The sequence below is a fragment of the Cervus canadensis genome, chromosome X (assembly GCF_019320065.1).
Source record: "Cervus canadensis isolate Bull #8, Minnesota chromosome X, ASM1932006v1, whole genome shotgun sequence".
NCBI lineage: Eukaryota > Metazoa > Chordata > Mammalia > Artiodactyla > Cervidae > Cervus > Cervus canadensis.
In genome coordinates this window covers 24,654,662-24,681,209 of record NC_057419.1, presented here as the reverse complement: position 1 = coordinate 24,681,209, position 26,548 = coordinate 24,654,662, and the positions used below count along the sequence as shown (strand labels likewise).

General features: G+C 41.9%; 1 protein-coding gene across 3 annotated transcripts in view; it reads left to right on the top strand.

Annotated features, from left to right (window-relative positions):
- SMPX (small muscle protein X-linked) overlaps positions 1 to 26,548 on the top strand; it is a 50,222-nt gene that overhangs the window by 7,064 nt on the left and 16,610 nt on the right. The window contains exons 3-6 of one of the 3 annotated variants that reach the window (XM_043459150.1): positions 8,328 to 8,414; positions 15,014 to 15,161; positions 18,957 to 18,961; positions 21,341 to 21,352. In XM_043459150.1, the coding sequence (XP_043315085.1) occupies positions 8,328 to 8,414; positions 15,014 to 15,148 (222 nt within the window). In that variant the 3' untranslated portion in view covers positions 15,149 to 15,161; positions 18,957 to 18,961; positions 21,341 to 21,352. Of the gene's footprint in view, positions 1 to 8,327; positions 8,415 to 15,013; positions 15,166 to 18,956; positions 18,962 to 21,340; positions 21,353 to 26,548 lie in introns of those variants that run through there. The other 2 variants (XM_043459149.1, XM_043459151.1) reach the window with 2 other exon arrangements.

Here is a 26,548-nt window from a genome sequence, read left to right as displayed (position 1 = left end):
ATGCATGGAATGCCCTTGCTTTCTCTTCAGCTGCTTCCATCTCCTCCCTGCCCCAGAGCAAGAGGGAGGCCAGAATGAGACCCACCCTTAGAGGACAAGGATAGTCGTTTTTCACATTCACATTGAAGAAGAGACTGCCTTTGAATTATAAGAAGATTCTATCTAAGTCTACATTTCTTTTCAATTGTATTAATGAAATCTCACTTATGCCAGGGGCATAAAAATATCCTGAAGAAATCAGTTAATCCTTCCATAGCCTGGAGAGGGCCTTAGTCTTCCAAGCAGCTGATAAGGTTCTGGACTAGATGTCGGCCCACCTCTTCAGTAAAGGACCAAATAGTGAATAATTCAAGATTTACAGACCACTGGGTCTCTGTAGCACTACTCAACTCTACTGGGACAGCACAAAGGCAGCCATAGGCAACATACAAGTGAATGGGGGTGGCTGTGTGTCAGTGAAAATTTATTTACAAAAACAGGTGGCAGGATGGATTTGGCCCATGGGCTGTCGTTTGCTGACCCTGGTTCTGTACTCTGTAGTCTGCTTCTTAAACCCCACTGTTGATGGGAGTGGAGTTGCAACCAAGGTAACCTCAGCACACTAGGCACGGTGGATCTGATACCTTCAGATGAAAGAATCTGACGTGACAGGTGGTGGGGCAAGCTAGAGCTGCCGGGAAATCTAACCCCATCAGCGATCTGTTCACTGAGTCTAATGAGACCAAGTGACAATGACCACTGGCAGCACCTGCCTGTCCTTCCCCTGCCTCCTGAACACACCCCCCTTGGAAGGTATCATGGGGCCTCCCCGGGGCCCCAGCCCACTGAGAGTCAATGTTCTCCAGGTCATCAATGGCCCTTTTTCTCCATTGATGATCAAAGTGAGTGGAGTATTATTGTCCTTTCCCACGAGATCTGAGAGTTTCATGGTTGAACGGAAAAGAGTCCTGTGTCCTAGTCATAGCTGTGCTCTGTGACTTCATGCCCCCATGATCCTTATGAGCTGCAAAGGGCATGGGGGCTGGGTGGGAATGATGCTGCATTAAATGACCTGTAAGCCTCTGTCCAGCCTCTAACAGTCTACAAACTTTTTACTTTGGTCAAATTTACTTATATCCCTTTGTTGTATGCCAGTCTGCCTTAAATTAGTTTGCAAGTCACACTTACAGGTTAATCATTACTACATAAAAACACTGAAAAACCTATTAGCTTAAAATAGCAATAACTATTACCTTTCACAATTTGATCTTGACTGTTACAGATACCATAAAGGATAACATTACAGATATTTCAATTATTACAAGGACAGTACGGAGGTTCCTCAAAAAACTAAAAATAGAACTACCATATGATCTATGAACTTCTTGAGACTAATTTCTAAGGTTTATTATTAGGATGATAATAATAGTCACAGTTTCTTCCGGGTTTACTATGGACTTGGCACAATGCAATGGGATTTCCATGGATTATAATGAAAGGTTTGGAGAAGCAGAAGAACTCACTCAGGATCACACAGCACGTGAGTAGAAGAGTCAGGAGCTGAACCCCACTTGCTTGATCCCAAAGCCCGTGTCAGGAACCACCTTGCAAAACTGTCCAGTCTCACTGCTTACCATCTCCACCTCGGTACACGGAATAAGGGTGGAGGAGTGGGAGCAGACCATCTGAAGGGTAATCATACTGACCAAGGCTACTTGAGAGAGAATTAGCATTTTATAGATGCTGAATACTCCCTTTTAAAGCCCTCAACTGACATGCAGAACGGCTGTCAGCATTTCAGCAGAAGCAGCTAGCAGTTTACACTGATTAAAGTCACCTTACATGTAAGTTGGCTAGGAGTGAAAAGTACAAAGTACAGTGACTCAGTGACAAACGTGGTCTGGAAATACAAATGACCATGGCCACTGAATCCCACCGCTCTGCTTAATTGATTTAATCAAGCTGCTTGTGAAACTAGACCTAACTTCTTTATCATACATTTTAGAGGAATGATTATATGAGCCTTGCATCATTAGTTAGTGTGTGGCCTCTTACCATGGGAAGTTTCCATTGTCACCCAATCCATGTGTAGAACAGAATATCTTGATGCCCCTAGTTTTAGTACTTCTTTTCTTTCCCCATCTGTTACCATTGTTCTTCCACTCTCCATTGCCCAGGGCATAAGGGCTCCATGGAAGAAGAAAACAGCCCGACAAAAATAATTACAGACAGGTGTTAGGGACTCTAATTCCATTTACAATTTTCAGTTTAAAAAAAGATTTCAGGTATATGACAGTCCTTGGTACAAAGGAAGAGACTATCATCATCCATGGTTTGTCAGTTAATCAAATACATTTATGAAGGCTAAAAATAATAATGATGATACATATCTTTCTTTACTATTTTATTTAAATTTGTAAAAGAGAAAAAATGAATTTTCTTTTACCACATTTTTCTTTTGACCTTGGATCTACTGTTTCTTTCTTAAGTAAACCACTGTAATTCATTGTTTATGATTTCCAATGCTGGTTTCTTTGGAGTGCAGCCAGAACTTGAAATGGAGCAATTTGACTCTAGAGCTACTTCCAGCTGGTGATCTTTGCTGCTCTGCCCAGGGTTCCATATTGGTGACATGAGGCAAGCAGCCATATACTGACTAAAAGATGTCATTTTTTGAGGTTGACATTCACAAGTACATCAGAAACAACCTACCTCCAACCAATTGTACACATTATCTTAATAGCTGTACAGTACATTCTTGAAATCTGCTTTTCCCTGGATGACAAGACTACGGTTGAGTCACTCAGGAAATTATTGAAGAGAACAAAAAGTGTTGAGAACAGAGGGGGGGAAAAAAACCTTTCAATATGAAACATCATGGGTGAAGAACTGGGGCTGAGTGGGAGTTTCTCAAAATGGTGTTGAGTGGGAAAGTTTTGTGTATTCTGAATCCATTTCACATTTCAAGAATCCCTACAGACAAAGAAGTTATGTGTTCCAGTGATATAGAATTTTATTTTAAAACAGGTTGAATATATTTTAGTTGGGGGTGTGTGTGTGTGTGTGTGTCTGTCTGTCTTCCTAATCTGGGCTAATATATTAAATAAGAAATCTTAGTTTTTAGTTAGATATAGGAAAAACACATATCTTTCTGAAAATCTTCTGTGAAGATGCTAGAAATCTCAAAACGCCATACCCTGCTCCGTTCAGAGAAAGACTAAGATGTAAGAATAGGAAAGCACAGGAAGAAATACTGCAAAATGCAACCCTGTAGGGGTTCTTCTACACGTGGGATGGGAGAAAGGCATGGGGGATGCTAGAGATTCTGGCAGGAGCTGCTGGAAACTTCTAAAAATGAAAGATAGAACCCATAGGGAGTCATCTGAAACAAATATGCAATGGGAGGAAACTCCAAAAGCCTGAACACTAAAAAGAGCAATGGAGTGGGGACCAAAAGGAGGGGGAGATCAGAGGACAATGGCTCTGGAAAGCAAAGTGGAGTGGGATTGTCAGTACTCAGTGGCTGGCAGCGATCAGAACCCAACCCATTGGGTAAAGATGTCATTGCATTGTAAGTCACACAGGAGTGGCTTTGGAGGGAATATTGTTTCCAGAATTCTCGGGCTCAAAGCCCAGAGCCAAGCAGGAGAACAATACAAATAATTAAGGGACTGGTGGAATTAACTTACAGGGAATTCTTTCTGCTTTTCTTTACCTGGTGAGATCAAGTGTAGTATTCATTTCACATCAGATAGGTCTATTATCAGGGAACTGTATCCTGTTCTGGCAAAAGATGATCTAGTAGATTTTTTCCATTCCCAACTTTGAGGATGTAACAAATTATGTATAGCTTGGGAAAGTGATGCACTGGGTCTGCTGCGTCAGAGGCATATTTAAAAATATCTAAGATGAATGCATCTCAAGGACGGAAAAAATGCTAGAGAATGTGTTACAAAAGAAAAATAAAAGCCCACTTCCTTTACACTTATGCAGAATCTATATAAAGAAGGAAGTCCAACCTTATATATATCAACCCAAGGTCATTGATTTCTGTGTTTATTTACTCTTTCATAAAAATGTAGCTCATATTCCAAACTCATTTTGAGTAGTAAATACGATGCTCAATTTGCAGATGGAAAAATCAAGTCATTGAGAAGGTATTTTGTTTGTGTTCAAACAGAGCAGGACACTGAAAGAAACGAGAACATGACATAATTCTCCCACCGATGGAATAAAAACAGAGAGCTAGAGGTCTATACATTTCTATGAAATTAAAATTATAAGGAATTTTCCTATGGCTCTAATTTAGTCTATAATTTGTCACTCAGATATCACCGCCCTACAATTATATTAATGAATCATCTCTAATCATTTACAAAGCACTCTGCCGACATTCCCTTTGTGTGTATGTTAACAACTGGATACTTGTCATGTTCATAGGCTGCTGTGGATCTCTGTCAATATTTCCTGTCAAAAAACCCATTTAGGTTCCTGGTTTTTTGAGTGACGCCTTAAAGCTGAAAAAGCATCAAGCCAGTTAATTAATGGCTCATTTTTCAGTGTTCTTTTGACACCTATTCTAGAATTATCCATTTGTGTGCCCCTTTTCCAAGGTCATTCTCAAGGTGTGAGTTTGCAATTTTAGAGCCGGTTTAGAGAAGGTGAGAGTGGTTAGAGTTAACTTTGGTCAAGTGAAAAGAGCTCTTTGGAGAGGAGTTTGATAGAGTGAAAAAGTCTGTCCCTAAGGTCAGGGAATGTGGGTCTGGAATCTTGGCTTTTCCTTGAAGTGTTTGAATGCCACTGAGTATGTCACCTAACCTCTGTGAGGCTCAGTTTCTTTGTGAATAAAATGAAGATGACAGCCTGAACCTCAGAAGTTTGTGGTAAGGATGAAAGTGTGGCAACAACCTAGGCTGAATCTTCCGGTTTGGGGTGAACATGGCAGTTGGTGGGGGTGGGGGGAGAGGCAGTCACTGTTCCACAATATCACCACCAGGTTAAGGTGAAAGTTAGTCCCGACCCAACTCTGCCACTTTGTTAACACACATTTGCTAGCAAACAAGCAGAAACCATCTGCAGAGTCTGTCTGTGAGCTGGGTGAAGCCTCACCTCTTGTCCCTTTAAGTGCTCTGGGTGACTGCCAGTTTGCATAAAAGATTCCTGTGGGGATTCTGTTGCCCCAGGCTGGCAGCTGTAAGCTGGAATTCCTCATTATCAATGGCTGGAGACTGGCCCATCTGGGGATCACTCTTCTGAGCTCTGAATCTAAAGATGCAAGCTATAGGCATCAGATTCTTACACTCTGTTCAGCAGTGTGGGAAAGTTCTCGCAAATATTTTAACCACTCTACATATCTTAACCTCCTCCACCTTCATCAAGAGAAGCCATTTCTAACATTCATTTCATTATCTCACCTATTTTTTCTGCAAACATTAAAGTCTCAGGCATTGGCGGAGATGAGGCTAACAGAAAACACTTGAAGCAGCAGTCTGGAGAATGCGGTCTTAGTGATATTTTATCACCTAACCACCCCAGGAAGATGAACTCCCAGTTAGAGCAATGGAGTTCCCTACAACTGCAGTTTAAACCAATCTGTGTATATAAAATATCACACTGTCTATGCTAAAGTGGTTAAAAGTAAATTACAGACATCTTAACCATGGGCAGAGTGAATACTTTAAATGTACATCAACACTCATCCACTGAGGGATGATCTCTTTCAATGGTTGTCAGATTGGGCCCCAAGTTCCTTGGAACTGCTCATGGCCCAGGGCTTGGGGGAAGGAGGTGGGATCTGGGCGCCCCATCACCTTGGCCAGAGCAGGTCCATCTCCACTGAGTCTGCATTTTAGATAGTCTCACCATGCTTTTCTTAAAAGAAGGGTTCCATGGACAAGAGGTTTGAAAAGTGGCTCAGACAGTAAAGCATCTGCCTACAATGCGAGAGACCCAGGTTCAATCCCTGGGTTGGGAAGATCTCCTGAGGAAGGAAATGGTAACCCACTCCAGTATTCTTGCCTGGAAAATCCCATGGACGGAGGAGCCTGGTAGGCTACAGTCCACCGGGTGCAAAGAGTTGGACACAACTGAACGACTTCACTTTCTTTCACTATCAATGAAGCCTAATATTCATATTAAACAAATGGGAAAGATGTGACTCAGAGCAGTTGTCACTTTTCCAAGCAGAGAGTAGCTGTAGCCACTCCTAGCAGTGAGCTCTTTTTTACTACCATAGGCCACCCATGGACCATGGAGAGGCCACATGCATTGCTAAAATCAATCTTTGAGCAAGAAAAGGTGGCATTTCCTGACCATGTGCTTTACTAAATGCATTATCCTGGATGATTTTTATATGTTCTGTTACTGAAAACCACAACCTACCGTAGAGTATACACACTTGATTAAATGGGTTAGCTTACTAATCTTATATTTCAGAAACAATATGCTAACTTGAACTTCCTATTAGGAAGATGCCCTCTGTAGATGCTTAATAAATGGGTAAGGATGGTGGTGATCTAATTAAACTTTTAGCCAGTTAACTTTTTTCCAAATAACCCCTATATCAACTTTTCCCCTCTTTCACCCAAACTGTAGTAATGGAAAGTTATTGGTTCAATATATATCATCCTCAGTGAGTCTTGTTTACATTGTTTTGATCTTATTTCAGGACCATAATGATATTTCAACCAATCTAAGACACTGTCTATTGTAAATCACCAGTATTTTATGTCTTGCTAAGAAATAAAACCAATGCACCTATTAAAAATTAAGATACCATTGCCTGTAAGGCACTCTGATTTCAGAGATATTAAAAGAGGTACATTTTGGAATTCATGAAGTATGCTACCATATAAGACATACATTCCTCCTTGTCTTATGCTCCCCCTCCTCCCTCTTAAGGCCACCTGATGCTTCCAGTAATCAGAGAAATAGCATAGAAGGCTCAGCCTTAGTATTTGCAAAATGCTTCCCTCTAAAATTGTGTTGTGATTATATTTGAACATATTTGATACATACTGACCCCAAATACTTCTTGGCATGTTTTTGCCCTAGGAAAGGTGATGGACCTCCCTGGATATGTACCACAAACACTTTTAATCTGTTTCTTTTCTGTGGGATCAGCCTTATTCTAGTAGGGAAGAAAGTTGTAAAGCCTCTATGTGGAAAAAGTCACACAGAACAGGATATAGATCCTTCATGTTGCATGAACATGGACATTGGATACTTTCTGTGTCTTGAGTTAAACATTTCCCTGGCAACAGAACTCATATCAGGTAGTTTCAAATACCACACTTCCTAATGATTCCCTTTGCTGTGGTACCAAAATTGTCTAAATTGAATCATAAGGTAACAAAATATTTTGCTCCCTTTGCTCAGGCATCATTTTCATTCATAACATCAAAGTGCAACTTCAATTTTTCAAGCCCACATATCCAATTACTCATAAGGCAACACTTTTATCTCAAGAGGAAAAAAATACATTCTGCCTTAAAGAAAAGCCTTAATGCTTGTTTTATATGAGTGATACTCCTGGGTAAAGATGTTTTTGGTCTACATTAAACATTCTTGCCTTTTGATAACAGATGAAATATGCACAAAATTTAAATTTACATATTCTTTTTCCTAAGTCTGAATTACTGAGTCATTTATTTTCCTTACATAATTTAATGTTTAGCATATTTAGTGTGTTCTAGAAGGTATTTTATTTTTACTAATGGATGGAAATTAGTATGTCATCTTGAAGGAGAAGAATCTATGAATTGTGATACCAATGAACTTGACTTTCCAGCACTTTCCTCATGCACTGATCCACACAGTGGTGTGTCAGGGAGAAGGTAAAAGAGTGTCAATTACAGAGACCTAAGGAAGTGTGAGAATAGCCATAGGACGTTATGGGAAGGAGGAGGTGGTTCAGGAGGTGTCATTGCCCTCCTCCTGTGGTAAATCTGAAGGCAGCTGAAGGAGGACTAAGGTGTGGGATGGTTTGTGCAAATGCCATTGCCTCCCCTCCTAGAATTATGTGTTCCTTCCTCATCCCAGAGAGCAGAAAATATTAAGCACCACAGGAGGGCAACAGCCAGAACAAACTGTCTTCCAATTCTTTCAGCCAGTAGGGAGCTATGAAATCACTGCACAGACCTAAGGATGAGTACCACAAATGTGGAATAAATGGAAGTCAAATTATCCTTTGCATATTTTTGTACTGTCATTATAGCAATTTTCTGGAGGTGAAAAGCTTTAAAGATGTACTTTTCAGATTTGTTTTGCCTGACAATGATTACCGTCTCAGAATGTTATTGCCGTTTCTTACTTCTCTTAAGCGAAATCTTCCCTGCTTTCTCTTTTAGGCAAATATCAATATCCCAATGGGAGCCTTTCGGCCAGGAGCTGGGCAACCCCCCAGAAGAAAAGAATGTACTCCGGAAATGGAGGAGGTGAGGAAAATTGAGCTGGCAACTCAGTACCATGTTTCTCCTCCAATATCCTGACTAGACAGGGCCCAGGGGCAAGGCGAGGCCCAGCTTTCCAGGAGGAGGAGGGCACAAGTGGATGTGGGTCAAGGAGTCATCACATAGAACACACATTTCTTTGGCTTTCTTGCTCAGTCCGCCACTGAAACACACTGCCCCTCACTTCCCTTCAGCTGACTCTAAGTGCCTGGCCCAGGTACTTGAAGATGCTGAGTTTGGCATCTAGTTTATTTATTCATTGTGTATGTCAGTTTGTGTGTCTGCTTGTGTGTGTGTGTGTGTGTCTGTGTATGTGTATATGTAGGGGGAAGTGGAACCTCTCAGATGCTCTTGGTTCAGTAGTAGTCGCGAACTTGGTGAGTTTTCACTCCAAAGCTTTTATTGAATTGAGCAGGATACACTTAGTACAGCTTCTGATGAGCGATGAACCCCGGTGGGAATGCAGGTAATAAGCACATTAAATTACTTGTGGATTCAAACAGAAAGCCCCAATCCCTGGATACTTCCTTTGAAAAAAGAAATCTGCAAAGGAGTCTATCAATTTCTGTATTTCCCCCCGTCCAATTCTTTACCTTTCCTCCAAATTCAAATACCCAGTCTTCTAAAATGGAGGCAAAATTCATCATGGGTACAAATAATAGAGAATAGTTCCCCATCCAAATGTTTATATCTTTCCTCAATTGTGACTTTACTGATGAAACTTGCAAGGTCTGAGTCTGAAAAAAAAGTTAAGGTCTTAGAGCAATAAATAAAGTCACAGAGCACTGAAAACTGTATTTTGTTTTTTAAAGAGTGAAAAGACTTCTTTAAACTTTTGTAGGTGACCTTTTTAGTATTTGGTCCAAAAGAATCAGCATTTCAAAATTTCCTAATAAAACTTTGGTTATCCTGCATTTAACCTTTTTCTTTCTCATAAATAATTACTGATGTGGTCCTAAGTTAGTGGTTCCAGCCCCCTATAAAGAGAAAAATAATTTTTGAAAGGAGATAGAATCTTTGAGTGACATCACTAAGTTCTGGAATTTCAGTCACCCTTGATGAGTAACATTTTGAACATAAAAGCTGAAAAAATCCAGCCCTACTCTGATTTAATGGTAGATAATTTCGAGTTCTGCTGCTGCTAATCTGGCCACCAGTTAGCTTATGATCGTGAACTCTCCTTTTGAACCTCTGTTTGCAAAATACGATCCCCCGCATTTCTCCAAGGGTCTCTGTGAGGAAAGAGTCAGTGATATAATGGACATGGCATAACCTAGCAGGTATTCAGTAAATGACTGTTCACTGACTGACTGAATTATCCAATTTTTATGAAGGACTCCTGGGCCTATTATTTTGCATGTTGTAAGAAAATAGCCCAGGGAGGTGGAAGGGAGGGCAGAAAGGCATTCTTCCCACATCTCCATTCATCTGTTTTTCTTAATTTCTTAATTAATTTGGTTTTCTTCCTGTGCTTCCTCCTAAGCTGTGTCTGTCACTGTGTCTGGCGATCAGTTGTAAGGTAGCTTGACTCTCTTTTCTCACTAAATTGACTGATACGACTGTTGTTTTGGAGGCTTGCCCCTCATCTTCCTCTGTGGTAGACATGGCCCTCACTTCTTTACAGCTGGTACTCTGTCCACACGAGTGTCCCAGTTAGGAAATCTGCTTTTACTCTTGCCTTGTATCCAGTCTGATGGTTCCAGCACATTCCGAAATAGCTAAAGCCTGATAACAGCCTGGGTTGTGATAACCTATTTTATGACCAACCACATAAACAAATGACCAACTGACATGCTTTGTGGGATAGAGGGAGCAAGGTATCCACAGAGATCCGGAGACCCCAGAAATGTTTCCTGAGTTGAGCTACATCTTTTTCGTGGGGCTCATGGATCAGGAGGCTGGCGAAGGGTGGTATCCCTTATTGTAAGACCTTGTGGGATCTTCGGGAGGGGTGGTATCTGGGCTGAACATTGGAGTAAGGGTCTCATGAAAACAGTATTGCAGGGGAACAGTTAGGTGCTTGGCTTGGCTACAAGACCTGAGCCACCTTTTGTCACATAGTTTGAATGGGATAATGGAATCTGAATTCAACTAACCTGTACAGCCCCGCTTTTCTACTACTATCCAGTTTAAAACCTTGGAATTGCTCACTTTCTTAGATTTGGGATTCATTGCCTAGCTTTGCATTAAGATAACTACTGTCTAAAGTCGAGGGCATAATATACTATCCCTGAACAGAACAGGCCACCTCGGTCACAGCCAGGAACTCCCCCATCTCAATCCTGCCACCACCTCAGATGTAAAGAAGAGGAGGGACCCTAGCAGGAAGCCAGGATGGCGCACGTGACAAGGCCTGTGAGCACTGGCTGGGCCTCCCACCCACCTACGGTCTCTGTGAGCCCTTGTTCTGCTCGCAGAGCTGGAGTGTGCTCTCCATCTCCTCGGCCCAGCCAGAGCTTGGCGTGTGCCTGACGCAGAAGCTTTACAACCAGATCTTAAGAAGCTGGGCTGGTCTTTTGCCTAAGACAATGCAGCTGCTTGATTAAAGTGATCTGAAGGATACTGACAAGCTCCTACTCTGTCTCCCAAATCTTACTTTTGACTCAAATTCCATCATTATCAAGTCACAAAGTAGCACATTGGGATTTTCTGTTCATTATTTCCCCCTCCACCTGGTCTCTTTACATGATGCAAACACACTATTGAATTCTGGTCTCACTACTTTCTAGCTGTGAGGCCATGGGCAAGTTTCTTACCTCTCCCTCCAGTCTTGTGCCTCAGTTTCCTCAATTGCAGAGCAGGGATAATAATGGTTGTGGATTGAAGATTGACGTGAGGATTCAATGTGTTAGTAGTGTGCTAACTATTCGGTCTTCAGTGGTTGAGCATAATGAGCACATCCGGCTATAGTGTTGTACAGAAGAGAATTTAGGGGAAAACTCAGTTAGGGCACCTGGCAGTAAAGAGGAAGAGGAAGGTGAGATAGCTGGAAGATGGTTCATCATTTTGCTTGATTTTACAAATACTCTGTCACCCCCAAAAGGGACATTTCTGTTTGACAATAGCCATTCCTGAAACTGGGACTGGCATGGAGGTTGATAAGCTGTCTCTCAAGTTTTATCTAAAACCAAAGAATGTCTTCCATGTTCTTTCTCAATTCAAATATCTACTTACGAAAGAAAAGAGAGCATGCTCAGCCAAATGGCGCCATCTGGACCCTGCCTGTTCATGCCATAATGTATTATAATTCTTATGATAACAAATTCATAGAAAAAAATGGAATCTGACTCGCATTATTTTTTAAAAGATGAGAGAAGATTCAACTTCCACTACTAACCCCTTCCTGAGTCAGTGTCTTAAAACCTACTTCTTAAATATATCCACTTATAACTTTCCATTGTTTGTGACCCTACCAAATCAAGAGCTAAAAGTTTTACCTTGATAAATAAAAATAACAGTGCACTGAGGTTTTAATAAATTTACAGGAAAATGCCTAATGTCCAATATTTTCATCCTTTAACTGTGTATGTTCACACAATAAATCTTTGCACCCAGACACATAACTGCACACATCGGCTTTAGGTGTTAATTGTGGTAATATAGCACATTTTGAAATTAGAAAGTGTGACTCATCTGGGAACTTAACAGAAGGAATTAGAAATATTTTTCTCCTTCATGCTTCTGTATTAAGCTCTATCCACCTAACAACCATGGGAATGTTTATAAATGAGGAGACATTTTTCATCTCACCACTACACATATATTTTCTAAAAAGAACACCTTACAGCCTTGTTAAAAAATTCTTTTCAAAAGCCTAAGGAAGAAGGTTTCGGAATACCTTGTCCTCCAGGTGGAGCTTTAACAGTTTTATCTACTGCTTCTAAATCTGCATTTATAAATGATGGATGTGTGCAAAGGATACAAGGAAGCTGAGCCTATGGCTCTGTACAAAGACTCGGGGAAACAACATTCTGCAGGTATTTACAAAGGTAGAGTTGATGTTGCATGACTCTATCATTTCGTATGGGTGAACCGTTAGCTATTTCATTAGCACTGTGCCAGAATCCAAGAAAATGACCAGAGGAAAAACCACTAGCCTATAGGAGAAGACAAGCACCTCACTATTTTATATTTCTACTCAGCCCTTTAAAAAAACAATTTAAAAGTGTTTCTGTACATGCACCACGTAAGTGGCTGAAGTCTGGGACGTTTTCTTCCCTTTCCCTTTAGGGTTCAGACCATTGGAGAATCAGATGTAGGAGCCCGATGGGGGCTAAAGCGCAGCATGGGCTTTACTACCCGAGTTACAGGACTGGCACACTTGCGGATACGTGGCTGGCACACGGCTGGAACCTGAGACAAGCGTGCGCTTTCTTATCCTTTTTCCCATAACTGAACCGGTTCACTCAGTTGCTGGCCCAGCAGGTGGAGCTCTGCCAGGCTCACAGAGAGCCTATGTTAGTCTGGTCCTCCAAGAAGCAGACCCAAAGAGGAGATTTGACGGGCAAAATATTTACTGGGGAAAACACTTGTCAGGAAACATGAGACGGTCGTGAGAAACATGAGACTGTGATGCAGATGAAGGATCGTGGGGTGGAGAGTGGGGCTGAAGTGACCTAGGCAACAGTGCTGTTCTCAGGAAAATTCTCGAGTCCTTCCCAGAGGAGGCCCAGGTCTCCCAGAAGCAAGCCCGCCTTCGGATCCTATGACGCTCAGCCATTGGCCACGAGCAGCCGTGGGAAGTGTGACCTCAGCATGGTGATGGGCGGGTCTCAGGGCAAAGCAGCTGGGGCTGTCATTCAATTATCCTCCCTGCAGGAAACTGATCCGAGAGGCGTGCTCTTGCGGCTGCCACAGAGATCAAATGTTCCTCCAACACCTCCAGTCCAGGGCCGCGGAGACTAGGCACCTCACCGCTAGCAAATAGGAGGAAGGAGCTAACCAGCAACCATCTGCACTACTTGGTCGGGGTCCTAGGAGCCACGAACAGCAATGGATCTTACTGTTTTACAGCCCCTGTTAATCTGTATGTTTGGTGTATGTACACAGAGGCATAGATTTGTCACGATGGGACATTTTCGGGATTAATCAGCTAAACAGCTGTCCACAAGTGTGCCTGTGTACTTTTGTACCAGTAACTGGTGAAAGTGAACGTCACTCAGTCATGTCCAACTCTTCGGGACCCCATGGACTATACAGTCCATGGAATTCTCCAGGCCAGAATACTGGAGTGGGTAGTGTTTCCCTTCTCCAGGGGATCTTCCCATCCCAGGGATCGAGCCCAGGTCTCCCACATTGCAGGCTGATTCTTTACCAGCTGAGCCACAAGGGAAGCCCAAGAATACTGGAGTGGGTAGCCTATCCCTTCTCCAGTCAATCTTCCCGACCCAGGAATCGAACTGGGGTCTCCTGCATTGCTGGTGGATTCTTTACTCACTGAGCTATCAGGGAAGCCCCTACCAGTAGTTGGAGGAGCCACCACCACAAGTATAGAATGTGCTCCTGCTCTAAAGCCACAACAGAAAAACAGAAAATGTAAAATACTTTCCAAAGTAGTAGGGGAGAGCCCTCCTCTGCCACTGCATCCTCTCCCATCCAGATTTAAAGAGGTTTTGCTTATGTCAGTTTCAGTTTGTTTCTGTACCGCAGAAACATCATTGGAACAAAGGCTGGCAGCCAGTGTGCCCCCCCCCAAAAAAAAACAGAAAACTCCTGGACTACGTCATTGTTAGAGGTGACTGTGTACTAACAGTCTACAAACTCTGCCTTTCAAGCATCTTCTGATATTATGATGTGTGTGTGTGTGTCTCTGTGTGCGTGTGTGTGTGTGTGTGTGTGCCTGTATGCTCAGTGGCTCAGCTGTGTCTGACTCTTTGTGACCCTATGGATTGTAGCCCACCAGGCTCCTCTATCCATGAGATTCTCCAAGCAAGAATTACTGGAGTGGGTTGCCATTTCCTACTCCAAGGGATCTTCTGACCCAGCGACTGAATCTGAGTCTACTGTGTCTCCTGCATTGGCAGGTGGATTCTTTGTTGTCACTCAGTTGCTCAGTCATGTCTGACTCTTCGCGACCCCATGGACTGTAGCACACCAGGCTTTCCTGTCCCTCAGCATCTTCCAGAGTTTGCCCAAGTTCATGTACATTGAATTGGTGATGCCATCCAACCATCTCATCCTCTGTTACCTTTTTTCCTTCTGCCTTTAATTTTTCCCAGCAAGGTGGTTTCTTTCCCACTAGATAAAATTTGGTTTTGTAAGACGCTTCTCTTGGAAACATAAATCCTTTTCACTAGTGGTAATTTTTATGAGTTATCAGACACTGTATCAGACACAGTACTCTCGTATTTTCTAAGTCATGGGGAAATTACTTGTGTTTTTCTTCCAGCTTTATTCCTCTATAAATTGCACGAGATCTTCTTGAAACTCTGAGGGGATCACAACAGCACAAGAAAAAGTCAGTCTGCTAGAATTACACTGATGTTATTTTTGCTTTAATTTTTTTCAGCTTCATGTCCATGACCCAGAGAGACCATATGTCTTCTTCAGTGAGCTAAATCTTTCTCTTTTTATTTTTTCTTTAGGGTGCTCCTCCCACTTCGGAAGAGGAGAAGAAGCCAATTCCAGGAGCTAAGAAACTTCCAGGACCTGCGGTCAACCTATCGGAGATCCAGAACATTAAAAGTGAACTGAAGTATGTCCCCAAAGCTGAACAGTAGTTGGAAGAAAAAAGTGAGTGAAAACCTATTTCCTTTGTCTCAAAAAGACCACTATAAAAATGGTTTATGAAACCCTCCCACGGAAGAAGTCTGGAATTCCAGAAGTGTTTACTAAGTATTGGCACTCTCACGTTAGACCAGTGCTTCTGGCACAAAGGTTTTCTGGTATGTAAACCAAGCTTTGAGGCCTGTCTTATTCCCAGACCAGTCAGACGGCCACTGAGGATGTTTGCCTGCCTTCCCCTTCCTAGTCACCTTCTTAGTGAGACAGTCCCACACGTGATGATGGCAATGCTACTGTGTCACACTGATGCTGACTTACCAGGGCATTTACAAGTAACTTCTGCTGATAAGGTTCCTTTATAGTGGAGAGAGAGGAGCTGTTTCAAGTCAAAAGAACAGAACAGAACAGTATCCAGTGTTTTCAGCATAGTTATATGAAAGAATAAAGGAGTGAGAACAAAACACAACAGATTCTCTGACCATAGAGTAAATCCAGGAACCTGGATGAGGAGAAAATGACATAAGCAGGAACTGATCTGAAGCCATACACACTCGGTATTCATTAACGACAGGATGAGATGAACTGATGACTGAGTGTCATTTTACTCAGTACTGCTTGCATTGCCAAGCTGAGATAACATATTCCAATATGTCTGGGATGAAGCAACAGAAGTTGCTTGTGAGAAAGCCCCCAGAAGTGAAACGAACTTTTGGTAATACTTATTATCATCACCCAACTAAGGCTGTTCAGTTAGACACATGAATTTTTAATGCAAACTTTAAAGGGTTTCTTGCTTTTATGAAATTCTTGTTGACCTAAATTTAACCCCAGTTCCAGTTGCAGAAGAATTAGGTTTTGAAGATTCAAAGGAATGTGTTTTAAAATTAGTTCAGAGAGGATCCTGCGGTGTTATTCAGCAGTGAGATTGATTCTGTAGCCTTGAATCTGTGGTTACGGTAATGGAGAACAATAGCAACTCAATAAAATATCAAAATGGTACCACAATAGCCAGGATACATTTTTTGTTACTTCATTATCTCAGAGAAGATTTAATGATCCTTCCCTCCTGAACAATTTCTAATAATGCAAAATCACTCAGAGAAGCCCATTTGTCCTTATTCTATAGGAATATAAAAACTGAAACTGTCCAGGTAGTTGATCTGAATTCCTGATGAAGACAGTCACTGTTTTGAGCCAAGGAGTGATCTTTCTTTTTGTAGGAGAGGTAGTAGGTTGTTTTGATTTTGACTCATCAATTCTTCTGCAAATCTGTCAGATTTTGAGACTTCCATGGTCATGGTTTATGGTCACGGAGGGAGACGATTTCTTAACATTGATTGATTCACTGGAATCATAAGCAGTAAATACCCTGGACCAGCCATCATCTAGCTCCTCACTGGTTGGATTTGATTTCCTCCTTTTTGGGCCACCCCTTCATCACCTACCCTCACTGTGTATTATTGTTCAGTGATTTAATCTAACAGGTCATTGTCTGAAAACTGAGTAAGTCCACAGTACCAAACTATGAGGGCTCCCAGGTGGCTCAGTGATAAAGAATCCGCCTACCACTACAGGAGATAAGGGCTTGATCCTTAGGTCTGGAAGATCCCACGGAGAAGGAAATGGCAACCCACACTAGTAATCTTGCCTGGGAAACCCAATGGACAGAGGAGCCTGGTGGGCTACAGTCCATGGGGTCGCAAAGGGTTGGACACGACTCAGTAACTAAAACAACAACAGCCAAGCTATGAAAACCACAAGGCTCAAAGTCTAGGGTATAACTATTATAATATCCTAGACATAAGACAGAGGAGCACCTCCTTCTAGCTAAGATCAGCATTTCTTTTAAGTGAGATTTCAGACTCATTCCATGTCCTGTGTCATGGCTAGAATTATTCATGAATATTGATAAAAAAAAATACTTTGGATAAGAATCATAAAGGCCAGTGACTAGCCATTTAGAGATCCGTAATCACAGCTTATGGCAAAGGACTTAGGGCCTGAACCTCCTCAGAAACCAGAACCAGGCAACAAAGGGACAACACATACTGAGTCAAGGCCAAGAAAGACAGGAGAATCCCAAATGGGGCCCTAAACCACGCTGGAACAGGCTGGGGCAGGGGAAGGCGGATATTCATTCCTGTACATCTCAGGAGTCTCCTGGCTGCTATTCAAGGTGGCCAGAAGGCGATTTAAGCAAGCCTAGGAGTTAGATGAAGAGAAAGGAGCAGCAGCTATGCCTGAAAACCAAGGGCCCTCTCATGCTCACATGCCTGCTTGTTTGTTGCATGATCAGGAATCTCCAACCCCATGTCCACTGTCAAAAGCCACTGTCAGCCTTCTGTCTGTAGCTGAAGCAGATGCCACCTCAGACTTCAGGAATAGGGGTTTGGGAATCTGGAGGATTGCTGAGGGCTGTTGTCCAATAGACTCTGTGTCCTCTTCTGCTCCCTCCCAACCCTCAGATCAGACCACAGGAGCCCAGTAAAGAACCTCTGTAACTAGCTTCTGTACTGTGGGCACTTCATTCTGCTCTACAAGATCTATAGATGTCAAACTTGGTCAGTACTCTCAGGATACTTTAATTTTAATGGAAAGATAAATACAAAATACTTCAAAAGATAGGTAACAATTCAAGAATTAGATAGCCTCTCAGTGATTCAAGATATCCCGTGGCTTTATGACCCTCTATGACTAGTAGTCAGTAGAGCAAAGCGAGGTTATGACTCATGAGAGGGGGAGACTCACAATGATTTGGCATCAGGGACAACTGAAAGGAGGTGGTGGGAATGGAATGATTTAAACAGAGGCTCAGAGATAATTTCTTGAGTGTAGGGGTTGTCCAGAGCATTATTAGTGGGCCAGCCTGCTGAGACCAAAGAGTTCTTCTAGGGCAATACTTCTTAGACTTTCAGGGCAGAGCAAAACAAGATCCTACAGCCCACCCACATCATCTCTTCTCTTTTCCCAGCAGTTAAAGAACTCAGTGATAACTAAGAATTAGAGAGGAACAAAATAAGTATCAAAGTAGTGGCAATGTAGCAATTAGGAGAAGAAAGATTAACAAAGATAAACTCTGAGAAGAGTTCTACAATTATGTTAATGAACACAAAGATAGCAGCAATTGAAAGCCCTGGGAGCCATGAAGCACTAGAAAGAAATTGTCCTTCTGAAGTGGCAGGAACTCCTCCTCTCTGTGTTGGACATTGTAGCATGGCCATGTGGTGTGTGACAGCCAGTTCTGATGACAGCAGACAAAACCAGGGTTTTAGAAAAATGCAAAATTTTAGTGATTCTTAATAACCCGCTTAGTTTTTGGCCATGCATATAACTGAAAGTCTATGGAATGAATCTCCATTTTCCTGTGAGAACTGAGAGAAAGAAAGTGAAGTCACTCAGTCGTGTCTGGCTCTTTGCGACCCCATGGACTGTAGCCCGCCAGGCTCCTCCATCCAGGGGATTCTCCAGGCAAGAATACTGCAGTGGGTTGCCATTCCCTTCTCTAGGGCATCTTCCCGGCCCAGGGATCAAACCCTGGTCTCCCTCACTGCAGGCAAACTCTTTACCATCTGAGCCACTAGGGAAGTTGGCCTGAACTGAGGGAAGCACTTGCATTTGGGAATCAGGGAGTCTTTCAAAGTCACCCAGCAGGCATCGGACCATACTTTAAGAAACATTGATGTAGGGCAGTGAGTGAGAGTAAACTGGAATGATCTGTAACTCCTGCACACCCACATGCAGCCCCATGGTGTCAAGTTAGTCTCTATGCTGTACCCAACATTGACCAACCAGCCTTGATTCTAGATTTGGTAGTTTTGAAAAGAGCCATTATCATGCCCTGTTGGGGAGGCATATCTTCTCCATCCAGCACTTTGTCCCAACTCTGGTATCACCTGTTTATGCTGCCACAATCCTTATCAAACTATTCATTTTATTTTTTTTAAATCTTCTTATTATGCTAGGATATAGCTTTTCAAAGGCCGGGGCACACTGGATACATCTTGCGCATACATGCCTCATTACTGGTGCCCTGACCACAGCAAGTCTGTAGAAATGTGTTCTTACAGACCTTCCAGGTCTGTGCACTCTCTGGGAAATTACTACTTAAAAGCAAGACTAACTTTTCTGTCAAGGACTGAAGGTAACATTGTTGTCCACAATCAGTAAAGGTCTCAGAAATTTGACTTTAATTTATTGATTATAATTTTATTCCTCTGGGAAACTGAAAAAAAATTAGGAAAAATGTCAAGATTGGCTCATTTTCCTCAAAGGGGGAGAAAAATATGTAAATCTAGAAGAAAATCATTTAATTTTCAAGAGTTCTTTGTATTTATTTTTCAAAGAACATCTATGTCCAGATAAGACATATTCACCAACCAGTCATCCGGAAAGATGCCATCTCTGATGGAGGAGAACATAAGGCGTTCATTACTCCTAAATGTTAAGCATTACATATCACAATTATTCTTGCTGATTCAAAGGCTAATTCTGAGAGTGTTGGCAGAAGGGCAAATTGATGTACTCAGACACTTGATGAAGTATGTTTAGCACCTAACAACAGACCCACAAAATACATGAAACAAAAACTAACAGAATTGAAGGGAGAAATAGACAACTGAACAATAACAGCAGGCAACTTCAGTACTCTACTTTCAACAATGGATAGAACAACTAGACAGAAGATCAACAAGGAAATTGTGTCAGTTTGTTTGGGCCGGTATATAAGAATACCATAGACTGGGTGCTTTTAAACAATAGAAATTCATTTCTCACAGTTCTATAGGGTGGGAAGTCAAAGATCAAGGCACTAGCAGATGTGGTATCTGGTGAGAAATTGCTTCCTGTTTCATAGATGGCCATCTCCCTGCGTTCTCACACAGTAGAAGGGGCAAGGAAGCTTTCTGTGGTTTCTTTCATAAGGGCACTAATTCCATTCATGAGGGCTCCACCCTCATGACTTTTTTCACCTCCCAAAGTCCCCACCTCCTAATATCATACAGTGGATTATGCTTCAAAATATGACTTTGGGGCAAGAGGACACAGACATTCAGTCTATAGCAGAAATAGAAAATGTGAGTAACGCTATAAACTAACTAGTGGAACACCCCCCTCAACAACATCGGAGTACATATTCTTTTCAGGCACACATATGGCATAATGTCCAGGACTTGTTTCATGTTAGGCCATAAAACAACTCTCAGTAAATTTGAAAGGACTGAGATCATGGCAAATATGTTCTCAGACTACAGTGGAATGAAATTAGAAGTCAATAACAGAAGGAAATTTGGGACATTCACAAGGTGTACAACTTAAACAACACACTCTTAAATAACCAATGAGTCAAAGAAGAAATCACAAGAGAAATTAGAAAACACTTTGAGACAATTGAAAATGAAAATAACAGACACCAAACTGTGGCATGCAGCAAAAGCAGTGTTTAGAGGAAATTAATAGCTGTTCAGTTCAGTTCAGTCGCTCAGTCATGTCTGACTGTTTGTGACCCCATGAACCGCAGCACACCAAGCCTCCCTGTCCATCACCAACTCCAGGAGTTTACCCAAACTCATGTCCATTGAGTCAGTAATGCCATCTAACCATCTCATCCTCTGTCGCCCCCTTCTCTTGCCTTCAATCTTTCCCAACATCAGGGGCTTTTCAAATGAGTCAGCTCTTCGCATCAGAGCTATTACATTTAATAGCTGTAAATGCCTACATTAAAAACAGAACAAAGATCTCAAATTAATGACCAGCCAATCAAATCAATACTAGCAGCTCCATATTCGGGAACCATGCCCTTTATCATCTTAGAGTAAGCTTACCCCATATCTACATAAATGGCAGATTATTCAACTGATGTCTGAATGGAAATATCAGCCATTTCAAATGATAAAATGTAATACGTTTAAAAAATCTATTTGTATAAACACTGTCACAACATAATAGAAGCTTGGAAATAAAAAGTACTCACCTATAAAATTATCATTCAGCATAGTACTCACATTGATATCTTCCCTTCCAGTTTTCCCCCTGGCTTTACATAGGAGATGCAATATAACTAAAGCTGCTAACAATATGGGATTTGGGGTAACTACCTTCTACCTTTGCAACTTTGAGTTCTGTGTCTCTATTTCCTGGTTTCATAAAAAGCAGAAAATGGCACCCTCCTCATAGGGTTTAGGATTAGGGAGATGTGAAGGATTAGGAAGATGTATTTTAAAAAGCATATCCAGGCACAGCAACTGGGATGGGGTAATTATACATAAATGGGAACTAGTTTTCCTTCAATTTTTTTTCTCAAGTAGCATCATTCATAGCACATGTATGGTTTTGAATCTTTTCCCACTTCACATTTTCTCATAAGAATGTTTTTCCAGTTTTACTGAGAAAAAATTGACATACATCACTGGCCAAGTTTAAGGCATACATCTTTATGGTTTGATTTATATATATTGCAAAATGACTATAGAAATAGGCTCAGCTCACATTCTCTCATACAGATATGATGAAAATAAAGAAGACAAGAAAAAAAGAAAAACATTTTTCCCCTTGTGATGAGACTTCACAATTTACTCTCTTAACAACTTTCCTAAATACCATATAGCACTGTTAATTATCGTCATCATGTTGTACGTTATATCTCTAGTATTTATTGGGTTTGCCAAAAAGGTTGTCCAGGTTTTTTCATAAGACGTTACAGAAAAATCCAAATGAAAATTTTGGCTGGTCCAATATTTATCTTATAGCCGATAATTTGTACCTTTGGCCACCTTCCTCTAATTATTCCTTCCACCTTCTGCCTCTGGTAACAACATGTCTGACCTCTTTTTCTATGAGAATGTATGTTTTAGGTTCTACATATAAGTGAGATTGTATAATATCTGTCTTTTTCTATCATAAAAATGTTTTGTGCTGCTTGTAGCTTTTGGAATTAAGATGATTTATTTTTCATAGTCTGACTTAATCATGGTTTCATAACCTTTTCCCTCTGCCAGAAGACAGAGGACTGATGTATTGTTTTACATAGAATGATACTTAAAACAAAAACAAAAACAAACCTAACAACTTCTCCAAATGTCTTCTCGGTGGTTTGCTGGAAATTTTTTGTCCTCAATTTTGAAATGTTCCCTGCTTTGACCCAATTACAGATGCTCTATTCACTTTGTTTGAAGGAAATGGTTTTATGCTGAGATTTTTCACTCTCTAGTGGAGCCACATTTCTTTTGATTTGTGATGCTCTTTTTTTTTTTCCTGCTCCCCAATTGCTTAGGATAAAGATGAGTTTGCAATGGTTCCGAACTGCAAGGTTTTATTCATTTGTTAAACTGCCTGGTAAAGCTTTTGTTCTAGACCCTGTTACAGCCTGTGTGGGTGTAAAGTACTCTTGAGGGTGAACGTGAGGAGCCTTTGAGCTGATCGTGACAGTTGCTTTAAGAGCCTCTCTATAGCAAACACACAGAAGCTACCTGGGTGGTTTCTATTAAAACAGAGATCTGGAAAGCCTAATGTGTGGATTCTCGGGAGGGATTTGGAATTGGTGAAAGCAGATCTGAGCCCTGAGAAGGGCATATCTGCTCTGGTCAGCTCGCTAGAAGGCAGAGGTGACTCAGGACCCAGTTTTGTAGACCCTTGTAATGTGGCATGTAGATTTCCTTGGGCTAAAGGACAGTTACCATTGGCACTTGCCCTACTCCCAGTGCAACGGAACTCATTACTCTATCTCCAGTGGTTCTGAGGATAGACAGCAGCGTCTAGAGAGAGTCTGATTGGTCACAACTTCAGAGAGGTATGGGCTGCCACTGTCATCTAGTGGGGACATGCCAGGGATGTTGGCCAATGTCCCACGAAGCTCAGGACAGCCCCACTCCCCAACAAAGAATTATCCAATCTTAAACGTTAGTTGTGCTGAGTGTCAGTAACCCTGCTTGATCTACTTCAAAGACTGACGTCAGGACCATCTTGCAAACATTCTTTTCCAAGCAATCAATGCAATGCATTTTACAGAAATGAAAACATTAATAAAAAGAGAATAGTAATTAATGGCCCAATATTTATAATCAATTCACATTAATCAGAGACTTAGGCATCAAGTACTCTTAAATATGATTCTTTTGTTAATTGATAAACTAAGTATATTTATGGTATACATAGCATATTCCTGAATTACAGTATTTGGCCTTAAACATGACCATTTTGGGTAGGTTACTTTTTCCTCTCAGATGTATCAGAAAGCAGTAGGTTATCTCAGCAGCTCATCAAGTCTTTTAAAATATGAATGTTAAGCATTAAGCATTAGTAATCGCCAGCACTAACATCAATGTCATCATTTTTATTGTCATCATTGCATTTATTATATACTCGTGATATGCCTGACACTGTGTCCTGTACTTCACATACATTATTTCCTTACTCCTTGTGCTGACTATACAGGGTATATGCTGTGATGCCCGTTTCATTTATATGGGGGGAAGAAGGATGTGATGGTTTGTATAACTTGACCAAAGTCCTACAGCTTGTAAGTCACAGAGGTCAGATATCACACTCCATAGCCAGTTCTTTTAATCACTAGCACCCACTGCATTCTTTAAAAATGTTCTTTTAGTTGTGGTCTTCTGGGTTTTGCCACTATTTCACTGTGTTAGGTTGCAGGAAGAACAAGCAAAGGCTTAAAAAGGCTGCAGAAACTGTCATCTACACAAAGAGGTGACACCACAACTTTGACATGTTGATTTATTCATTCATTTGTTTGCTTGTTCATCCATCCATTCATGCATGAATTCAGTCAGTCAGTCAACAAGCATTTATTGAGCATAAAGCCTGCACCAGGTGCTAAGGATATCAGCTTTGGGGATTCAAATACGGATCAGGGAGTCTAGCCGGGGTCAGGTGAATGGGCAGAATGTTGCCTGGAAGCATGAATTGTTTGCTCTCTTTAAGGGTTGTGGAAAACAGGAAGGGTTCCTTAATGTCTGTAAATATCAGAGCAAGCATGAGAGAAAGGCCAAGGAGGCGAAAGGAAAGGAAGGGAGGAGGGGAGGAGGAAGGAGAGGGGCGGTAGGGGCTATGCCTGGGAGGCTGTGGCCCTGGCCCTGTGCTGACAAAGCTGTGGCCAGTCCGAGGAAGGCCAGGCCTTTGCAGAGCCCGCCTTTGCTCCTGGGCTGAGCGAGGGCTTGGCAGGCATCTGTGTGTCATCAAGAGGCAGTCTCCTACCCATGAGGCCTTTTCTCTCTCATTCCTTCTCACGCTGTGTGCAGCCCACGCAGAAAACTGGGGAAGTGAATTCCGGGCTGTCTCATCAGGCTTGGCTGCGTCGTGACAGCGCTGCTCGCTTTAACTCCCCCGACACGTTGTGGCATTTGAGAAGGAGAAGGAGTCACGACGAGCATATCGAGACCCGCACATTTAACTTGTACTTCGCGCCTCCTCTCCCTGCCCAGGGACTGATCAGTCCACACCCTCCGGTTTAGGGCTTTATGTGTAGGGTGAGGTGGCGGCTGCTTTAATCCCAGGCAGGTCAGTCAATTGGCTTCTCACCGAGGGACATTTCTATTAAGCTGCAGACAGATTGGAGTCGCTTTTGACCAGGCAGGTGGCACAAAGGCAGCTCAGAACAATTTCATCTTGACTGCTGGGAAAACAGCAGAAAGCAAGCCTGTCTTATCACCTAGAAGTCACTGGAAGCCTCTAGAAAGGACAGTGGCACTTCTTTCCACCCCAGAAGACCAGCCCTGAAGTGTCAGAGGCACAACTGAATCCTCAACACATAATATACATTTTTCTGCCTTGCTTTTGCCTGACCCCTGATTTTAGATACAAATGATAGGAATCATGGCTGCCCTTTTGTTCCGGAGGCAACAGATCCTGAAACCTTACCAAACAAGGTTTTTCAATTCTGCGTGTTCAAACATCCATTTATTCAGATTGAAGCTAATTTTTATTTCTGAATCATCTGTATATAGGTTACCTGGAATTTACTTTAGCCAAATTAACCTTTTTCTTCATAAAGCACATTAATACCATGAGCTGGATTTGAATGGGAGGGAAGGATTAAAGGACTGGAATGAATTCACTCCTTTAGTAAGTGAACATTTGAGCATCTACTATATGCCAGGCACTATGACACTAATGGTAGGTGATACAAGACAACGTCCCCTGAGGGACTCCCAGTCTAGTTGGGTACGAATGTAAAAGTGGACTTTAACACATAATGGCCGCAGAAGGAAGAAAGAAACAAGTCCTGGCCTTTGAATACAAGTGACAGAGATTCCAGACAGGATGTTAGAAAACAGATATTCTATTGAAAGAAGGTTGAAGAGCAGATGCTTTAGAGGTGCTGCAGGCACAGGTTCATGCCCTGGCTTTGCTATTCTCTTGATCTGTGATTTGGCTCATCATGGTTTCTTTTTCTGAAAAATGAGAGTAATACCTATCTCATGGGGGCAAGTTTTCTCACCGCCCTAAAGGTCACTGAGCAATGTTTGGAGACTTTTTTGGATGTCACAATACAGGGTGGGTACCATTGCCATCTAGTGGGTAGAGACCAGGGATGCCACCAAACATCCCCCCACAAGAAACTTCAGGAGTGTTGAGGCTGAGAGACACTAAGTTGCATACATAGTGTGTACACAGTAGCAGCTATTATTATGATAGCATGCTACCATGAGAAGGAACTTAATTTAAGACACTGAGCACTGGACGTGCTGGATAGAGTGGGACACATTTGTGCTTCACATTCACACATTCCTGCTGTGTCACGGAGTAAGTCTGTGACCTTGGGCAAGTTCCTGACCATTCGGAGCCACGTCTATAAATAGGAATGATTATCTCGATCATGAGAGGCAAACATAAAGAGAGTGAGTTGACTCAGATTGGGCACCTGGCACAAATCAGCATCCAGAAAATGTCATTCCTTTTTTTGCCCCCACAAATTTCCCATGCCCTCTGCTCCCCCTCCCTTTCTTCCAAGGCCAAGTGTCTGTTGGTTGGTTTTTACATGAAATACTCTCTAAAGAGGAGTTCTGCATATTTCCCCAGGGAATATGAAAAAGCTCACTGAAAAAGAAACCCCATTAATTGTTTGTGACTAATCTGAGCTCACTGAGGCCCTTGTAAGCCCCTGGGAGGACTTGTGTCTCAGTGACCTCCTGAGATGATCTCTAATCTGCAAGTACCATCTTTCTCCTGAAGGAGGCACTGCAGTCCCATTTTTCAAAACCTGCAGCAGCTACTGTTTCCAAAGCCTGTAAAATTACACACATTGCATTTGAGCACTTTCATTTGATTTTTGGAGACTTCAAGGGATTTCCACACCCTCCTCGGCCACTTTTAACTACCAAATATGTCCAGTTTGCGTTTCTGAAGAAAATCAGTTTAAGAAATATTTAAGTCAAGCTGCCATT